Source organism: Rhincodon typus, chromosome 9 (genome assembly GCF_021869965.1).
Source record: "Rhincodon typus isolate 14 chromosome 9, sRhiTyp1.1, whole genome shotgun sequence".
In the NCBI taxonomy this organism is placed as follows: Eukaryota; Metazoa; Chordata; class Chondrichthyes; order Orectolobiformes; family Rhincodontidae; genus Rhincodon; species Rhincodon typus.
In genome coordinates, this window is record NC_063340.1 from 13,139,770 (window position 1) to 13,161,874 (window position 22,105).

At 40.5% G+C, this 22,105-nt stretch overlaps 1 protein-coding gene across 1 annotated transcript in view; it reads right to left on the minus strand.

Annotated features, from left to right (window-relative positions):
• Positions 1–22,105, minus strand: part of LOC109911163 (ral GTPase-activating protein subunit alpha-2-like) — a 95,561-nt gene that overhangs the window by 71,221 nt on the left and 2,235 nt on the right. The window contains exons 2-3 of the mRNA XM_048600908.1: positions 21,912–22,022; positions 18,222–18,271 (exon numbers count right to left, since the gene is read on the minus strand). Coding sequence (XP_048456865.1) covers positions 18,222–18,271; positions 21,912–22,022 — 161 coding nt within the window. The remainder of the gene's footprint in view (positions 1–18,221; positions 18,272–21,911; positions 22,023–22,105) is intronic.

Below are 22,105 nucleotides of genomic sequence, written 5' to 3' on the forward strand. Positions count from 1 at the left end.
TGCTGCTTGGCCTGCTGTGTTCATCCAGCCCTGCACCTTGTTGTCTCTGTTGTTCTTCCAGCTTGTGTTGAGCTTCGCTGGAACATTGCAGCAAGCCAGAGACAGAGGTGTTGGCCAGGAAACAGGCATGTTAAAATGGCAGGCAACTGGAAGCTCAGGGATTTTTTTGCAAACAGAAAGTAGATGTTCTACAAAGCGGTCACCCTAACTCTGAAGCTCAATTGCAATTCTACAGCGTGGAAATATTGTTTTCCTTCATTACTGAAAATCTTCTCTCATCTTTCCCTGCTAAGGTACATACAGATTTAATGTTATCTTATCAATTTCTTTACAAAGATTTTTAATAATCAAAATCTCTATCAGGCTTACTGGAAAAAAGAGACTGAAGCAGAAAGCAAGTAAACCAAGTTCCTGCTTAGGCACTTCCTAGAACTTGTTGCATAATAGAATTAGAACACTAGTAAACAGTAGCTCATCCACCATGTGGAATGAGAAACAATTAACAGCTAGGAATAAAACTCAAACCTCAGTTTTATTTGGAAAGATAACAGTTTCAAGTTTCACAACATTAAAGCAAAATAAAGAGGAAAATCTGAAAATGCTAGAGGTCTGAGTTTTATAAACTAATGTATGCATAAGCTCCAATGGAAGATATATTACTCAAAGATGTCTTGTTGTTTCTCCTCCTCTTTAAAAACCTGCAAAATATGTCATCTGCTTGGCTAAAATGGCAAATAAGTGAAGGTGAACAAATAGATGTGATTGGAATAGCATGTTCCTCTTTAACTACGTTATGAATCAGAAGCCCATTGATTACTGTAATGGGTTACAAAGATTCTGAAGATATGACTGGAATTTCTGTAAAAGAATCTGTGCTATTGTATTTTGAGGCAGGTCCTTATTGAAAATGGAAACCAAACCTCTAGTTCATAATGAAAAGTGAAACTGGAAACCAAAACTCCTGTGCAACTGGATGAAGCTGTATGAAAGGGTCACAGCCATGGAAGCTCAGGAGCCGAGGTTGCTGGAATGCAATGGCGCGAGAAGATGACGACAAGGGGCAGATTCAGAAGCTAAATGTAAGCTAATGCACAAATCATACAGGTATTTCTGTTCCTTCATGATAACATTGGTGAATCTATACCATCCAAGCAACCATAAGCAGATGGCAATAGACCCAACACCACAGTTAGAGAACCAGATCAAAACAACCCTGAAGAAATTACACAACTCAGGAGAGATCAAAAAAGGGCAACACACTGCAGCGACATAGAACTACGCCAAGAGGAGGAGGAATACCTCTTCCAAGTGTTCAAGGATAACGGATACCCAAAGAACTGGGTCGGGTGATGCCTACGGGAACAGCATCAGAAAGATACTACACGCCCCGACACACTCATCACACTACCCTACATCAGGAACACGTCAGAACTCGCCACAAGACTTCTACGACCACTGGGCATCAGAGTGGCACACAAGCCCACATCAACCCTACGACAAGTGCTCACCCAAACTAAAGACCCACTCCCCACCATGGACAGGACCAATGTCATCTACAAGATCCCCTGCAGAGACTGCAAGAAACACTACATCGGACAAACAGGAAGGAAACTAACAACAAGAGTACATGAACACCAACTGGCTACAAGAAGACATGACCAATACTCACTCATCTCAATCCACATGGACAAGGAGAACCACGACTTCGACTGGGACAACACCAAGGATCCTGGGATAGGCTAGGCAGAGACAAGCACGAGAATTCCTGAAAGCATGGCACTCCATGAAGCATGCTATTAATAAACACATTGAACTCGACCCTGTATACATTCCACTACGGAGGAAACCCGGAAGTGAGGCAATCCATTGCAACGGACCCCAGAGTTTAAAAACCACCGACGCTTCATCAGGATGTTACCAAGCACGGTAACGAAACGTCTGCAGAACAACAAACCAGCTCGGCAAGCCAAGCAACCTCAACACCCACAACCTGAGCTACAGATCTACTCCAAAACCTCAGGACAGATCAGCATGAGAGGCTACCAAAAATGAAGCCAGAGGAATCCAACACACCCCACTTCTGTGGACTCCCTAAAGTACAGAAGCCAAGGGTCTTCCTCAGACCCACTTCTCACTACCAGGCACACGAACATATAGATTAGCCAAAGTACTACAACGGAAACTGAAATACTTAGTTGATAACACCACCCACTCCATCCACTCCTTCCAAGAATTCCTCAACATCAAGAACACCAGAATGGAAGAGATGAGATAATGATATCCTTTGACATAACAGCGCTATTTACATCCATAAACATCAACCTAGCCAAAGAGACAATTGCCACACTGCTGGACAAACAGGAAGGCAGGTACCTCACTACACCAACAGCATCAACAAGGACAGCACCCCGAAACTGCTGGATCTGTGCCTCACAACCCACTTCACCTTCAAAAACCGCATATTCAAACTAATCAATGGAACACCAATGGGATCCCCAATATCAGGGCTGGTTGCAGAAGCAGTCATGCGAAGGTTAGAACGGACAGTGCTCCCAACTATACAACCCAAACTCTGGGTCCACTATGTAGATGACACCTTTGTGATTATCAAACACACAAGACAAAAAGAAACCCACCAACACAAACAACATCCTCACTGGAATAAAACTCACAAAAGAACACAACAATAACCGGCTACCCTTCCTAGACATAATGGTAGAACACGAGAATAACGGGGAACTCCACACAAGTGTATACAGAAAGACCACCCATACGGACCAGATACTTAATTACACGAGCAAACACCCATAAATGGAGCTGCATCTGGACGTTATTCAAACGAGCCACAGCACACTGCAGCAACCCGGAATTGCGCAAAGCAGAACAGGAGCACTTATGCAGAGTTTTTAAATGGAATGGATACCCAAAAAGCACAACCTGCCGTTACCTCCACGACAAACCACAGGACAACACAACACAACACAACACAACACAACACACAGCCAGACACACCAGTCACCCTACCATACATCAGAGACATATCAGAGAAGACCACAAGACTACTCAGAGCCCTCAGTATCGGGGTAGCCCACAAACCAACAACCACCCAGCAACTGCTACTGACCAATGTCAAGGATCCCATACCCACGACCAATAAAACTAACGTAATATACAAAATACCATGCAAGCACTGCGAATTCGACTGGGACAACACATCATAACGACACAAACCAAACAGAGACATGCCAAGTAATTCTGGAGGCCTGGCATTCCAACCAGAACTCCATCAACAAACACACCGAACCAGACCCGATATACAAACCACTGAAAAACAGAACTGGAAGTGATACCAACCACTCCAGCAAACCAAGGCATATAAACAACAAGCAGGACAGAACACCAACGCTTCACCAGAGGTGCACTGACGATATTACCTAGCAGGATGACGAAATGTCTGCAATCAAACATACTGGCTCGGTCAGCAAGTCTACACCCTCAACCATAGGCAGAACTGATAAGGTTCTGCAAACATGTGCCATTTTTGTTGAAAACCATGTCTGTGGAATTGGAAATTTGTTTTGCACGGTGGGCAAAAGGGAACTTATAAATGTGGTGTATTTGGATTCCCAAAAGATATTCAACAAGGTGAAACATCAAAGATTACTATACAACATAAGTGGTCAAAAGTAGACTTTTAACACATAAGCAAGGATAGTAGATTAGTTAGCTAACAGGAAGCAGATATTAGGTTTGAACGGGTCATTTCCAGGTTGGCAAACTGTTATTGGTCGAGTGTGACAGGAGCAGTGTAGGACCTCAACTGTTTGCAATCTCTTTCAATGACTTGGATGGAAAGACTAAATTTTCTGCTGAAACAAGAACAGATCGAAAAGTAAGTCGTCAAGAGGACATAAAGAGTCCACTAAGTAAAGTGAATGGTCATTCGCCTTCACCAAAGGTCTGAATGAATAATTTGTGGTAATCTTGTGCATAGTTACCAAAGGAAAAGAAGGTATGTGAACGTAAAAAGCATAAGATGATGAAAACAGTTTGGAGAAAAATACAGACACAGACAGGGAACTAGTCTAATTTAGTAATGATACAGAAACTGCAGCATGAACCAAAACAAAGAACTGTGAATGCTGGAAATCTGAAACAAAAACAAAGATAGCTGGAGAAACTCAGCAGGTCCGGCAGCATTCGTGGAGAGAAAGTAGAGTTAATGTTTCAGATCCCCTGACCCCTCTTTAAAAAATTGCAGCGTGCAACATTTTAGCAAAGGTAAATTCAAGCAATAGATAGCTAGTAGACTACACCTCAATGTTTCTGAGCAAAACAGCTTTGATCTTTTGTTTTTAACTGAATTGGAAAATAGTGCAGCAATTGTTCAACAGTTTAACACCTGCAGAACATTTTATTTAAATGCAGCTCGAAATTTGAAATTAAAATCATGAGACAAATGTCTTTATTCTATCAATTTAGATCAGTTGAAAAGTCTCTCAAGGTAGTTTTCTCTCATTGTTAAATTGACAGAATGACAACAACTCAAAAATTCCACATGGCATGAAATTTGAATCCATAAATCTCATCATGAACAAATCTTCATGGTTTCTAGTACAAAACTTCATTTTAGTTTGTGCAATATAGTTTAATTTCTTTAGTGTCAGTTAAACTTAATTGAATGAGATTCAAAATGTAATGACGGCAACAAAATGAAATTTGCACCTGGTTTAGCACTACACATTTTGATAAAAAGCTACAAGTGTATTTGTAACTTAAAATTCAACCTGCAGCAGAAATGTTATTGGAAAGCCATTGCCACAGCTGCATCATTATAATTTCCTTCCTAACTTGAGGGTGTTACAGCCTTTCTTAAAAAAAGAGGGCTAACTTTTCTAAACTACAGATTTCTGAAATCTTCGCATTTTGGCAAGTATTTTTAAACTTTTGATAGCCAGATAACAGACCAGATAATACTGCCTGAAATTTCTCCCCACATTCTAAAGTTGTTGATTAGAACGACAGGATAGTAAACCAAGTGCCAGGCTTTTCCGTCTAAGAGTGTGAAAGAGGGGTTGGGACTGTTGCCAGGTCTTGAACCAGCCTTATCGGGTAACAGCCACTCATTGAGATTTTCACAGAACTGGCACCTTAATTGGCCTTGATAAGGGGCTTAGCAGCCATGGGATCTTAAAGTTAGATGGCCAAAAGGCTGCAATAAAAGGTTAGTGAAAGGACACATTGAAATGGAGGCAATCTCTCACCTTCTTCAAATCTTAACTTACCAAACAAATCTCATAGCCAAATAACAACTGTTTTAGGGAAAGTGTCCTTTTTATAGGGCAGCCTATGGCTGCTCCTGCATTTAAATGGGCAGGAGGGCAGGTAGGGTTGCTGCATACCAACCCGAGACATGGTACAGGAAGGATGCCTTCAAGCATCAAACATGCCTCCACCTCCTATGGGAACCTGAAGGCAGAATGGAAAGTTCCAATCAGCCTCCTCCAATTAGCCTCAACAGACTCAGGCTATATCAGGTGCATCACCATGCCCAATTGCTGTCTGTAACAAAATGGTGCAGCAAATGACTGGAACTGGAGAACCAGCAGTCTGGTCAACAGGATTCCTTTTAACTCCCACCTGCTTTTGTGGCCTTGTCAACAACTTAAAATCCCACACTCAGTTAGCTGGACAGCTGGTTTGTGAGGCAGAGTGACAACAACACTGCAGGTTCAATTCTTGCGTTGGCTGATATCATCATGAAAGCCCAGCCTTCTTAATCTTGCCTCTCACCTAAGGCATTAAACTCTCCACTAGTCATCTCTCTCTTTAATGAGACAGCTGCCTACAGTCCTTTGGGAATTTGGTGACTTTCACTTCAAAATCGAGCCAATGAGTCTTCTGAAATAGCATCAACTACTTTTACCTTGAAGTATTGTCGAGACATCCATTAACTGTGGCTGATGTTCTTCTGAAGCTTGACATTCTGAATTTTTATTCACTGTAGGTTTAGAATCATTGCTTTCCCTTCACAAGAAGTGAAAGGGGAAAATATTTAAGCAAGCTACACAGCAAGTAATGCAATTCACCAGGATCAGGTTCCACAGATGATCTAAAACAACAGCTGTATCAGTCAATAAACCTTCTCAAAAACACTGCTCACTATGCCAATCACCGATTTCAGGAACAGGTAAGGATACCAAACAGAGTGGGTCTCCACGGAGGCAAAGGATCAATTAAAATAGCTTCTCAATATACAATGAGGGATTTCTTTGTTCAAAATGTATTCAGCCTAACTTTCTTTACTCTTTATCTATCTTTCTTCCATCAATGTTATTCGGATTATTTTGAAGAAATGGTTTGCATCACATTTTAATCTTTTTGTCAAATTAATCAAGATAAACTCACAGTTAGTCCCTTCAGATGTTAAAGTTTCAGTCACATACACGCTTGTTTCTTTCTGTGGCATCTTCAATATAGTGGAGAACTATCCCTTTGACACAGAATATTCAAGACTGAATATAACATTGTGAAAGAAAAACTGTAAATGCTGTTGTGTAACAGAACTTTCAGTATCTGTTACAAGACAATGCAGGATACATTACTTCAGCTTACCACCCAAAAAAGCTATAAGTTGCCTTTTCATTAAACTTACCTGTTTTGTGCTTCAAGCATTTTATTTCAGACTTAGAGTCATAGGGATGTACAGCAGGGAAACAGAGCCTCTGGGGCAACCCGCCCATGCCTATCAGATATCCTGAACTAATCTAGCCCCATTTGCCAGCATTTGGTCCGTATCCCTCTAAACCTTTCCTATTCACGTACCCATCCAGATGCCTTTCAAATGTTGTAATTGTACCAGCCTCCACCACTTCCTCTGGCAACTCATTCCATACACACACACCATCCTCCGTGTGAAAAAGTTGCCCCTTAGATCCCTTTTAAATCTTTCCCCTCTCGCCTTAAACCGATGCCCCTAGTTTTGGACTCCCCCTACCCTGGGGAAATAATCCTGATTATTCACCCTATCCATGCTCTTCATGATTTTATAAACCTCTGTAAGGTCAGCCCTTAGCCTCCAACACCCAGGGAAAACAGCACCAAACTATTTAGCCTCTCCCTATAGCTCAAACCACCCAACCCTGGCAACATCCTTGTAAATCTTTTCTGCACCCTTTCAAGTTTAGCAACATGTTTCCTATAGCAAGGAGACCAGAACTGAATGCAATATTCCAAAAGTGGCCTAACCAATGTCCTGTAAACACTCAACATGACCTCCCAATTCCTATGCTCAATGCATTGACCAATAAAGTGAAGCATGCCAAACGCCTTCTTCACTATCCTGTCTACGTGTGACTCCACTTTCAAGGAACTATGAACCCACACTCCTAGGTTTCTTTGTTTAGCAGCACTCCTCAGGACCCTACCATTAAAATGTATAAGTCCTGCCCTGATTTGCCCTACCAAAATGTACTGTCTCACATTTATCCAGATTAAACTCCATCTGCCACTCCTTGGCCAATCAGCCCATCTGATCAAGATCCCATTATACTCTGAGGTAACCTTCTTCACTGCCCACTACACCTCCAATTTTGGTGTCATCTGCAAATTTACGAACCATACCTTCTACATTCACAGCCAAATCATTTATATAATGACAAAAAGCAATGCTCCCAGCACCGATCCCTGCAGCACACCACTGGTCACAGGTCTCCAGTCCAAAAAACAACCCTCCATCACCACCCTCTGTCTATCTTCTAGCCAATTTGTATTCCAAATGGCAAGTTCTCCCTGTATTGCATGTGATCTAATGTTGTTAACCAGCCTGCCAATGCAGAACCTTGTCAAACACCTTACTGAAGTCCATATAGACCACATCCATCGCTCTGCTTTCATCAGTCCTCCTTCACCTCTTCAAAAAACTGAAATCAAATTAGCGAGGCACGATTTCCCACGCACAAAGCCATGTTGATTATCCCTAATCAGTCCCTGCCTTTCCAAATACATGCGAGTCCTGTCCCTCAGAATCCCTTCCGACAACTTGCCTACCACTGAGGTCAGGCTCACCAGTCTACAGTTTCCTGGCTCTTCCTTACCACCTTTCTTAAATAACGGCACTACATTAGCCAACCTCTAGTCTCCCAGCACCTGTAGCTATTGATGATACAAATATTTCAGCAAGAGAACCTTCTCTATCTTCCCACAAATTTCTAGGGTACACTTGATCAAGTCCCAGGGATTTATCCACATTTATGCATCTTAAGAAGGCCAGCACCACCTCCTCTGTAATATGGAGGCTTCAAGACATTGTTAATTATTTCCCCAAGTTGTCTAGCTTCCATTTCCTTCTCCACAGTAAGCACTGATGCGAAATACTCATTTACTATCTCACCCATCTCCTGCAGTTCCACACATAAGCGGCCTTGCAGATCTTTATGGGGCCCTTTTCTCTCCCTAGTTACTCTCTTGTTCTTAATGTATTTGTAGGAACTCTTTGGATTCTCCTTAATCCTATTTGCCAAAGATCTCTCAAGTCCCATTTTTGCCCATTCTGATTTCCCTCTTAAATATACTCCTACTGCCCTTATTTGCCTCTAGAGATTCACTTGATCCCTGCTGTCTATACCAGAACCTCAATTTCTCTAGTCATCCAGCATTCCCTACATCTACCAGCCTTGCCCTTCTCCGGAACAGGGACATACTGTCCCCAGACTTCCGCATTTTCTTTTCATGTACAATATTCTAAACTTGGAATCCTAGTAATCTTAAATTACGGAATGAGGAGTATGAAAGGAGGCCATTCAGTTCATCTTGTTTGTACTGGCTCTTTGAACGAACTAATTAGTCTCATTTTCTTTCTCTTCTTACCATAGCATTACAAATGTTTTAACGTCACGTTTATCCAATTTCCTTTCCAAAATTAGAAATGCATATGGGTTCCACCACCTTTCAGCTATTGCAACCCAGATACCAATAACTTGCTGCACAACAAAAAAATTCTTGTATTTCTCCTCTGATCCTTTTGTTAATTATTTTACTTTTCATTGGTTACTGAACTTTCAGGTATGGAAGTTTCTCCATGTTTACTCTACCAAAACTATGCATGATTTCGAACACCTCTTAAATCTGACCGCTAAATTATAACATATAAACACAAGAGCAGAAAATTTTACACAACAGAAGGACATTATTCAGCAAATCTTCTCAGTGAAAGCTGAAATAGGCTATCCTGTCAAACGTGGCATTACAGTTCTTTTTGTCTGTAGCCATGCATGGCACTTCAAGTGCTTAGGGTTTCTGCCTCTTCTGACCTTTCAAGTAGTTAGTTCCAGTATCCCCCAACCTCTTGATGAAAATGTCTCCTCAATCCCCTGCTAATACTGCGTTAATCACTAAATTTATATTCCCTGGTTTTTGACATCGCTGCCAAAAGAAAAACAGATGTTTCCTATCCTTGTTATCTAGACCTCTCAATTTCACACACTTTAGTTCAGATCTTCTTTCAACCTCCACTGTTTTAGAGAAAACAACCTTAATCCATTCAGTCTTCCTCACAGTTAAAGTTTTCCATTCCTGGCAAAATCCCGTGAATCTTATTTCCAACTACTCTCTTACAATCTCATCCTCCCTGGAGGAGGCAACTGAGGAATGTGATAGGGTGGATTTGTGGTATGTAAAAATGAGGAACCACAACAGCATGGATGGGAAGAACCTATTACAACATACTCTGCCATTAACAGTGGCCTGTTATTTTTCTTTGCAGAGCAGGCAGTACCAACATTTTACGATTTTATCTCAAACTAGGGACTGTCTGTAAATAGAGAGCAAAAAGTGCTAAAGTTGGAGCAACCAAAAATAGATACCAAAGGAACCGCATGACAAGCCAATCAACTGCTGTGCAGAAAACATAAGTAATTTCACGCGTGGACCCTTCATCATAATTTCCGACAGTCTTCTTCAGCATCTACAACAGAAACATTAAGTCTCTCCAACAGGAAGGCCTGCTGAGTATTTCCGGCATTTTGTTCTACAGGCCCTGCATTTTCCAGCTCTTTTGACAAGTCCCCCCAGTGTCAAGAGATAACAAGGTGTAGAGCTCGATGAACACAGCAGGCCAAGCAGCATCAGAGGAGCTAACATTTCGGGCCTAGACCCTTCTTCAGAAAAAATTTTTAGGAATAGTTTCACATTGTCTAGACTCTTTCAGTGCAATCAATATTCACACCCAAATCTCCCATTCAATCTCTGGTCCCTGTGAATAATGCACAGGAGGAGATGTAGCAATAATGATGCAATGGTTAACCTACTCCCATATTTATTATATAGCTATAATTCTAACCTTCATCTTGCATAATTTTCTAAATATGCTTTGTTAATTTCTTTTGCAATTCAATAATCTTCCCAAAGAAAATTTAAATAAATCTGTTTGTCTACCTTCCAGTTCTAAAAGTACGACACTATGTGCTATACATTTACACTGAATGAGAAGCCATCAAAACAAACAAGATGCAAGCATGTTCATGAAATTTAGCAAAATGACACAATGATAAGATTGTAATACTCAAAAAGTCATTTTCCGGGATAGGCTAGCCATTGACATCCATTACAAACCCATCACCTCCCACACTTAACTTGATTATAAATCCTCACACCCTAGTTCCTGCAAGGACTCCATTCCAGTCTGTCGATCTCCACTGCAACTGTTTTGATGGTGCCACCTTCTGCAGGGGAGCCTCAGATATGTCCAGCTTTTTCATCAACCAACAATTCCCAACTGTGATGGTTGACAGGATCCTTAGGCATCTCAGACCAGTTTCCTGCACTTCTGCCCTCACCCCTTCCCTCCCATGTAGGGTCACCTTTGTTCTCACTTTCCACACCACCCGCCTCTGCATTCAAAGGACTGTAAGCTGCCATTTCTACTACCGCCAACAGATACATATTTCCTATCAGCACTCCTCAGGAACCATTCCCTGAGACACCCTGGTCCACTCCCAGTGGTACCTTCCCATATAATCACAGAAATTGTAACATTTTTCCGTTTAACTCCTTCCTCCTCAATATCCAAGGCCACAGACATACCTTCCCGCCTTCTGTCCTTAAGAATTACTATTTATTTCAAACAAATAGATTCTAGCTATAGTAAATAATATGAACTGTCAACATATAACTCTCTTAGTTACTATTCTAACCCCCTTATAAAGCTTCCCCCTACACACGTGGGCAGATTGGTGTCATGGGTTGGAGAAAAAAATTGGGATGCATTTCAATGGTACCTATTCTCAGGATTTTTTGACATGAACCTTTAGACTTGCCATTCAGCAATCTGTTTTCCAGGTAATTTCACATGCCAGTGGGAGGCACAGAGCACTGGTTCACAACTTATAAAGTATCTTATTTATTGGTTAAAAGCAACAGCTTACAATAATCGGTGAAAGAAAACAGACTGGCGTTTTTCAGGTTCTAACTATTTTTACTGCAAACAAAAGGACAGCACCTTCCTTTCTGGCGGTTCGATGGCTTCTGCTATCTTGTTCACATGCATGAGCTGAACAGCCACCTGGGAGCCAGTCACAGAGTTGGTTGGCCAGCAGAAAGCTTTTGTCACAAACAACTGGTCATCACTCCACACACCAATCAACTGTTGCTGGCTGAATCTCATTTTGGACACATTCCCTGATGCCAGTTCAACTGTAACTAAACCTCTTTCACTGGTTGAACAAACAGCAGCATAAGTCACATTCACACTAAGTGCTGGCAGCTTGCTTTTTTTTTTAAAAAAGTACAGCAACCAACAATCGCTGGTTTTTAAAACGGTCCTTTTCTATTTCAGTCCACAATCAAAAATACAAAATTTAGAAGATGCAGTCTTTTTAACATTTATAATTTTTAACAGCTTCTTATATAGAGTCACAGAGTCATACAGCACGGAAACAGACCTTTTGGTCCAACCAGTCCATGCCGAACATAATCCCAAACTAAACTAGTCCTACCTGCCTGCTCCTGGCCCATATCTCTCCAAACTTTTCCTATTCATGTATCTATCCAAATGTCTTTTAAACGTTGTAACTGAACTCAGGAAGTTCATTCCACATGTGAACCACCCTCTGTGTAATTGCCTCATGTCTATTTTTAAAAATCGCTCTCCTCTCACCTTAAAAATGTGCTCCCTAGTCTTGAAATCCCCCATCCTAGGGAAAAGATTACTACTATTAACTCTTTCTACACCTCTCATTATTTTTAAAAGTTTTCATCAAGTCGCTTCTCAACCTCCTATGCTCCAGTCCATAACATTTGCTCCTCCTCCAAAACCTCTTGGATCTGGAAACATAGGCTAAACTTCTAAATTCCACACTTCACACGGTGTACTTAAATTTTGATATTCCCAAAATAGTAATTTCAATTTCTTGGGGGCCCAAATCGCATGATCAGAAAATTCTATCAATCTCTTGTGGTATTTCTTGCATGACTGAAATGTTTCCCTACTAAAATAATACATCACATTAAATCGTGCAACAGTTTAGAAGTGTATATCTGAGAAGAAGCTTTGTTGGAATGATATATACAAAATGCACAAAATAAAATGGCGAAATAATTATTTAGCACATTATCAATCACAAAGTGCATGAGAGTTATTTGAATTGTAATAAACAATTTCATACGGGATTAGAAAGCAAAACACTAGTTTAGATGACTGAAAATCAAAACCTACATTACATGCAAGATAAGATTTACATGTGCTTTGCAACTGGTTTTCTTTATTATATACAAAAGATGGTAAAAGAAACAGAGAAGAGAGTCACAAAGACAAGGACAATGGAAGTTAATGGCAAGCTCAAAAAGAACAAAGCTCCACATCTGGCATATACCTTACATTGGGGTGACATGATTTTAACGAACATTGTTACAAAACAATTTTGAAAGCGAGCTTTTCCAGAAAAAAAACCCTATCTTCTTACAGCATTTAAACAAGCCATTCAGCAGATCAAACTTGCCCTGGTCCTTTAAATGAACTACTTTATCTAATTCCACTCTTCTATATATATTGTTAATATTCATTACACTAATATTCCTGTTTTGAAACAATTTATCCCATTAAAACCATTTGCAGATGGTGCTTCAACTGTTTATGGCAAAAGAAGCGTCAATACTCTAACCATGCTTTCGGTAAATAAATGTTTACTAACCTATGATTCATTTCATGATCAAATTCAATCTGTGCACTCTCAAACACAATCGTGCCTTATAGTGGAGACAATCAAATGCCACTTAATTGTAATCTTGAGGCCCACAATCAAGTCAAAGGTATGGGGTCACTGAGGTTAAACCCATCAGTCATCTTGTATGAGAGAGCAGCCTATGCTTCTCTGGCCTATTGCAACTTTTACTTCATTCATCTACATCTTAAATGTTAGCTTGTGTGAAAATCAATTTTAACTTCTCAATTCTATACTCGTAACATTCACCCGCTAACATCCCAGCGAGTACATTCCGCACCTTGTCTATATTACTTTTGTATCCATAAGACCCAAGACATAAGACATAGCAGCAGACATTAGGCCATTCAGCCCACTGAGTCTGCTCTGCCATTCAATCATGGCTGCTAAGTTTCTCAACCTCACCTTCTCCCTGTAACCTTTGATCCCCTTAACAATCAAGAGCCTATCTATCTCTGCCTTAAATATACTCAATGACCCGTCCTCCACAACCTTCTGTGCCACAGATTCACCACTCTCTGGCTGAAGTTTCTCCTCATTTCCATTCTAAAGGGTCTTCCCTTTATTCTAAGGCTGCGCCCTCAGGTCCTAATCTCTCCTGCCAATGGAAAAATCTTCCCAATGTCCACTCTATCCAGGCCTTTCAGTATTTTCTAAGTTTCAATTAGATCCCCCCCCATCCTTCTAAACTCCATCAAGTATAGACCCAGAGTCCTCAAATGTTCCTCATATGTTAAGCCTTTCATTCCTGGGATCATTCTTGTGAACCTTGTCTGGACCCACTCCCAGACCAGTACATCATTCCTGAGATATGGGGCCCAAAATTGCTCACAATATTCTGTATGTAGTCTGACCAGACCCTTAAAGCCTCAGAAGACCATCCCTTCTTTTATATTCTAGTCCTCTCCAAATAAATGCCACCATTGCATTTGCCTTCCTAACTATCAACTCAACCTGCAAGTTATCCTTAAGAGAATCCTAGACTAGGACTCAAGTCCCTTTGCACTTCAGATTTCTGCATTTTCTTCCCATATAGAAAATAGTCTATACTTCTATTCTTCCTACTGAAGGACACTGCCTGAAGGACAAAGCCTCACACTTTCCCTATGTTGCATTCCATCTGCCACTTTTTTGCCCACTCTCCTAACCTGTCTAAGTCATTCTGCAGCCTCCCCACCTCTTCAATACCACCGGTTGTATCATCTGCAAACTTAACCAGACTGCCCTCCGTTCCTTCACCTACATCACTAAATATAAAGTGAAAAGTTGTAGTCCCAACACTGATCCTTGTGGAACTCCACTAATCACCAGCTGCCACTCTGTTTTCTGCAGACAGCCAATCTTCTATACATGCCAGTAACACCATGGGCTCTTATCTTACTCAGCAGCCTCCTGTGCAGCATCTTGTCAATGTCCTTTGGCATGTCCAAGTAGATAACATCCATTGGCTCTCCTTTGGGGACGTAACAAGCAGGTTAGACAAACAATTCTAACAAATTTGTCAGGCACGACCTCCCCTTGATGAAACCATGCTGACTATGCCCTATTTTACTATGCACTTCCAAGTATTCAGAAATCTCATCCTTCACAATGGACACCAAAATCTTAGCAATGGCCTAGATCAGGCTAAGTTGGCCTGGAAATTCCCTCTTTTGCCTTATTCTCTTCTTAAAAAGGGGGATTGCGTTAGCCATTTTCCAGTCCTCTGGCACCCTCCCTGACTCCAGTGATTCCTGAAAGATCACCACTAACACCTCCACTATCTCTTTGATCTCCACGATCTCTGGGGAATAGACTATCCAAGTCCAGGTGATTTATCACCTTCAGACCTTTCAGTTTTTCTCACGCCTTTTCCTTGCTGATGGCTACCATAATCACCTCTGCCTCCCAACTCAAATTTTTGGGAGGTTACTCATGTCTTCCACCATGAAGACTGATGCAAAGTACTCATTCAGTTCCTCCACCTTTGTTCCCAATTACTACTTCTCCAGTGTCATTTTCCAGTGGCCCAGTGTCCACTTTTGCCTCTCTTTTACCCTTTATATATCTAAAGAAACTTTCACAATCTTCTTTTATGTTACTGGCTAGCTTACCCTCATATTTAATCTTCTCCCTCCTTATAGAACATAGAACATTACACCGCAGTACAGGCCCTTCGGCCCTCGATGTTGCGCCAACCTGCGAAACCAATCTGAAGCCCATCTAACCTAAACTATTCCATTATCATCCATATGTTTATCCAATGACCATTTAAATGCCCTTAAAGTGGGCGAGTCTACTATTTTTGCAGGCAGGGCATTCCACGCCCTTACTACTCTCTGAGTAAAGAACCTACTTCTGACATCTGTCCTATATCTATCACCCCTCAATTTAAAGCTATGTCCCCTCGTGCTAGCCATCACCATCCGAGGAAAAAGGCTCCCACTGTCCACCCTATCTAATCCTCTGATCATCTTGTATGTCTCTATCAAGTCACCTCTTAACCTTCTTCTCTCTAACGAAAACAGCCTCAAGACCCTCAGCCTTTCCTCATAAGACCTTCCCTCCATACCAGGCAACATCCTGGTAAATCTCCTCTGCACCCTTTCCAATGCTTCCACATCCTTCCTATAATGCGGTGACCAGAACTGTACGCAATACTCCAAGTGCGGCGGCACCAGAGTTTTGTACAGCTGCAACATGACCTCATGGCTCCGAAACTCAATCCCTCTACTAATAAAACCTAACATACTGTACGCCTTCTTAACAACGCTATCAACCTGGGTGGCAAATTTCAGTGATCTATGCACATGGACACCGAGATCTTTCTGCTCATCCACACTACCAAGAATCTTACCATTAGCCCAGTACTCTGTATTCCTGTTACTCCTTCCAAAGTGAATCACCTCACACTTTTCCACATTAAACTCCATTTGCCATCTCTCAGCCCAGTTCTGCAGCTTATCTATGTCCCTCTGTAACCTGCAACATCCTTCCGCACTATCCACAACTCCACCAACTTTGGTGTCATCCGCAAATTTACTAACCCATCCTTCTATGCCCTCATCCAGGTCATTTATAAAAATGACAAACAGCAGTGGCCCCAAAACAGATCCTTGAGGTACACCACTAGTAACTGAACTCCAGGATGAACATTTCCCATCAACCACCACCCTCTGTCTTCTTACAGCTAGCCAATTTCTGATCCAAACCGCTAAATCACCCTCAATCCCATGCCTCCGTATTTTCTGCAATAGCCTACCATGGGAAGCCTTATCAAACGCTTTACTGAAATCCAAATACACCACATCAACCGCTTTACCCTCATCCACCTGTTTGGTCACCTTCTCGAAGAACTCAATAAGGTTTGTGAGGCACGACCTACCCTTCACAAAACCGTGTTGACTATCCCTAATCAAATTATTCCTTTCTAGATGATTATAAATCCTATCTCTTATAATCCTTTCCAACACTTTACCCACAACCGAAGTAAGGCTCACTGGTCTATAATTACCAGAGTGGTCTCTACTCCCCTTCTTGAACAAGGGGACAACATTTGCTAGTCTCCAGTCTTCTGGCACTATTCCTGAAGACAATGACGACAAAGATCAAAGCCAAAGGCTCTGCAATCTCCTCTCTAGCTTCCCAGAGAATCCTAGGATAAATCCCATCCGGCCCAGGGGACTTATCTATTTTCACACCTTCCAGAATTGCTAACACCTCCTCCTTATGAACCTCAATCCCGTCTAGTCTAATAGACTATATCTCAGTATTCTCCTCGACTACATCATCAGTATTCACACAGGGAAAAAACAAAAAATATTCATTTAGCACCTCTCCTATCTCTTCAGACTCCACGCACAACTTCCCACTACTGTCCTTGACCGGCCCCAATCTTACTCTAGTCATTCTTTTATTCCTGACATACCTATAGAAAGCTTTAGGGTTTTCCTTGATCCTACTTGTTAAAGACTTCTCATGTCCCTTCCTGGCTAACTTGTAACTCTCAAGCGCCCTAACTGAGCCTTCACGCCTCATCTCTACATAAGCCTCCTTCTTCCTCTTGACAAGAGATTCAACTTCTTTAGTAAACCACGGTTCCCTCGCTCGACCACTTCCTCCCTGCCTGACAGGTACATACTTATCAAGGACACGCAGTAGCTGTTCCTTGAACAAGCTCCACATTTCAATTGTGCCCAGCCCCTGCAGTTTCCTTCTCCATCCTATGCATCCTAAATCTTGCCTCATTGCCTCATAATTGCCTTTCCCCCAGCTATAACTCTTGCCCTGCGTTATATACCGATCCCTTTCCATCGCTAAAGTTTCTTTTTTAAGTTGTCCTCTGTTCGTCTTTGTAGGCTTTCCAATCCCCTGCCTTACCACAGCCCTTCACCGCACATATGCTTTCTCTTTTGATTTAATGCTGTCTATGACTTCCCTGGTCAGCCATGGTATCCTCATTGTCCCTTTAGTATCCTTCTTTCTCCTAGGGATAAATTTTAGCTGTGTCTCCCAAATTACTCTCTGAAACTCTTGCCATTGTTGTTCCACTGACCCTCCTGCTCGGCTCCTCTCCCAGTCAATTCTGGCCAGCTCTTCCCTCACGCTTCTGTCGTTACCTTTATTCAACTGTAATGCCGTTGCATCTGATTCCAGCTTCTACCTTTCAAATTGCAGAGTAAATTCTATTATATTGTGGTCACTGCCTCTGAGGGGGTCCTTCCACCTTAAGCTCCCTTATCAAGTCTGTCTCATTATACATCACTAAATCCAGAATTTCCAGTTTCCTAGTGGGTTCACCACAAGCTGCTCAAAAAAGCCTTCTCATAGATGTTCTTTATATCCTTCCTATAATGTAATTCCCAAAACTGCACACCACATTACAACTGATCTTCTGTACACACTTGCTAGTTACATGCTTAGACAACAATAAGGAGAAGAACACTAGCAGCCACATAAGACACAAATTGATCAATAACAATAAAAGACGCTTGAATCTCTAGTTTATTGCCAATAATGACTTACCTCGAATACAAAGAGAATGGAGTCCAGCTCCTCCCTCTGTGACTTATTCCCTAAATCCACACCAAAAGAAAGAAAAATGAGCAATTTCTGTATTTTCAAACACAATTCGCACGGGTCATATGAACTTGGGGAAAAAAACGTATCGTATATGACAAGAAAGCACCACAAAGTAGTTCAGCTGGCTCTTGAAAATCAAAGCCAAAAGATCTATTTTGCACGAACACTTAGTAATTACTAGTTATTAATAATTTCAAAATAGTAAGACAGATGAAGCAATTTAATAAGATAAACATAATGGAGGTTAATGGTAAGTTTACAAAGGGATAAAGCTGTAATTATGCCATATGACACTCAGTAATGGAGTGTGAATCATTAACGAGTTATTCAAAACTTGGAATTAATATATTCATTGCATACAAAAGCACAAGGGCTCCACAGTCTCTGCAACATCCAGGTTTTCCTGTAATTGATTAGCTTGTGCTAGATATAAACCCTGTCTCTGAAGAGACTCCCTCACCCAATCCCCAACCCTACTTCCATTTTCATTGATGGGCTTTGCTGAAACTCAAGTGGTATCTCGATGCCAAATTCACCACCATTGACCATATTTAGTCAATGAGGTTCACAACTGGATGACCCTAGTGAAACCCCTCGATATCAGTATATAGGCTTTTGATGATTAAGTGTCACTTGATAGCGTTACTTGCTATTGGTTGAAGTTGTAATATACTGATGAAGTGGTATTTGGCAGGACTGAAGTCCTGCTTTTTGTGAACTATACTGGGCAAAACTGTCAGGTGTTGATATGCCAGTGGTGTTGATATACAGGAACAACTTAGCCAGAGATGCAGTTTGTTCTGGAGCACTAAACATGGGATGTTGGCAAGGCCCATAGACTGAGCTTTATCCAGTACTCGGTGCCATTTCTACCCATATAGTTAACTATTTGATTATGCACCCCCAATCATAACTAGATGTGGTAGCAATGCAAAGTTTTGATCCATATACTCAATTACACAGATCGATTACACATCATTAACATAATTATTCCTTTAAAAACCAAAACTGTCGATGCTTTAAATCAGAAACAAAAACAGAAATTGCTAGAAAATCTCAGCAGGTCTGGCAGCATCTGTGGAGAGAAATCACAGTTAACATTTTGGTTCCAGTGGCCATTCCTCAGAACAGAATAATACCTTTCTTGCACTGGGTAATCAACATCCATTTGTTATGGTGGCAGTAGGTCACTGCTGGAAGTTTTCAGGTATGATAAACTCCTCAAAAGAAATTGTCATGAATTTTCCTGAAACTTTGTCATGCAAGCAGTGAGGCAAAATTGTGTCTTTATAAGATATTATATGCACAGATTTTCAAATTGCTTTCCTTTCCCCACAGTTCAGTCTATTGGCAACTAGCCGATCTTTGTAGTTCCACATGCTCTATAACATAGCAGTATTGTTATTTCAAAACAAAGGAAGTAATGTATTATCTTGGGCTATAGCAAGCAATTCTGCCAGTCAGATTCATCCATCCATTCAATTATGAAACATATATAAATAAAAATATACATAAATAAATATAAATAAACATAACTTCTATTTTTTAGTAGCTTGAGCTGTATAATTTCCATTGTTTCTCATTAGTTAAGCTTCATCAATATATCTGATCAAGAACCAGAAAATTTTCCATGCAGGCAGGAAGTAAACACATATTAGATCAATGCAATAAGAATGTTCAATGGTTTAGAAACATCCTAGGCAACTAAAAGAAAATTCAGAATATCACATCTTTATCCCCTGAGCATTTCACTGGAAAAAAAATAGCATGGTAGAAGGAATAACATCATCTCTTCATTGATGCTACCATACCCAAGCTTTCCAAGACTGATTACTTAGTGGTATAATTGGTGTGCCACTGCTTATTGGTTTCAATGGAGCAATGACAGTAAAAAGGGGGAAAAAAAGTTAGCCATAAAACATTGGCCAAGATTCTACTGAAACGAAGTATCTTAAAGTGTTGATCGTTAGTGAGATTTTTCCTACACCTTTTGACGTGAAAATTTTACTCTAATTGCTGAACGTGCAAGCTGATAACAGTATGTTGTAAAGATCTTTGCCTTTGAGAAAAATTTGTTCTGTCCTGGTTCTCTTGATATTATAAACCTGCTGCCGAGGTATCTGCTCCACAGAAAGCAGAGTAAATAGTTTTGGATTTTTTTTTAAAAAAAGAAGCAGACAACAAAAGCACCAGGTCACACAGACCCTGAATTTCAGTTTTGCTTTCAGTTGTTGAAGTTGGGGTTTTGGAGTTGAATCTGCTAGATACTGCTCTCTACTGCTGGAAAAGCTCGAGTTGCCTCTCTGCTACTCGACTCATTCTGTTGGCGTTCCTTCTCTTGGACTTCCTTCTCTTGGACTGGGTGAGATAGCAAGTGAGGGAAATCTGTTTTGTTGAATTTACCTTTGCCAAGGGCATGTTCATGTGATGCTGCCATATTGGAACAGTAAAGGAGTAGCAGTTAAATAATATTATTTTAAGCATTTTTATGCTAATTAATTTTACATTTGTATTTTAACCGTGGTGTAAGAATAAAATGTGTTTTGCTGAAAGCCGAGTAGTTTGACCAAACAAATCACATCTGGAACACCACACCTTACACTTCCTCTTAAATAAGATAAAAGTTAGGGTCTAGACTATCTCCTTGATATGTTTTGAGGGAGTTTGGTCTGATCCATCATGATGAGGGTAAAACAACATCTGGCATGTTAATGAACATTGGAACAAACAGTTTAGGCTCCTTGACCAACCAGACTGTAAAAAATGAGAAATAAACAAGTAAAATGGAAATGAATTGAATAAAAGTCCAATCAAGAACAAAAACAGATTATAATTACAGACAGGGAATAGATGTACAAATAAAAATTTAAAAACAACAAATTCATTTGTTTCTCCCAAATCCAGAAAAATTTGCTACATGTAAGAAACCAACACAATTTAAAGTTAGAGATAGTAGGAACTGCAGATGCTGGAGAATCCGAGACAACAAGGTGCAGGGCTGGATGAACACAGCAGGCCAAGCAGCATCATAGGAGCAGATTCCATTTCTGGGTCAATAGGTCGATTTGCACATTAACAATTGCCAAATCATGAAAAATCTAATTATATTCTCAACTCCTCTTATAATATATTTTGTGGTGAGTTAAATGGGTAATTATTATGGAAATCCAATACATTCCTAGAAATTAACAAGGAAGCAAAGGACAAGATGCCAGCTGTGCAAAGCAAAAGATGGAATGGTGTAAATCAACCAGCAGGTCTTGGAGATTCACAACATACCTCAAACTTACTGGCCAATTGGCACATTAATAATAGCATGCATTATTAACGTTCTGTTCTTTTCCCAGCAAGTTCTAAACAGTGTTTATCATCATGCCATACATGGCCTTAAAGAGTGCATACAGCATTGAAGCCGCATGGCATGCCTGCTAAAACAGAAAGCTTTAGAACGTAAACCAGAAATATTCAAATTACTGCACGTGATGAGTATAAATACAGTTCATACAATATACTTGGTTTATTCATATTTTAAATATAAATGATTCAACATCCAAGGGAAAAGTGTACAGCTGAATGCAAGAACTTTTGCACAAACACAAAACAGGGAACTAAATTTTCAGTAATCATTCTTACCTTTTTGTTTTAAACTACTTTCCAGTGTGAACAGATTTTCAAAGAATATAAAATAAATCTGAGAGTAGTTGGTTTCAAAGAACTGCTTCAGTTCACTTCTTTCCAAAGTATCTGTAATAATAAACAATACATACTGTCACATGAAAGCAAAAGGAGATGGTATTAAAAGTTTAGGTGAGAAAAACAGATTACAG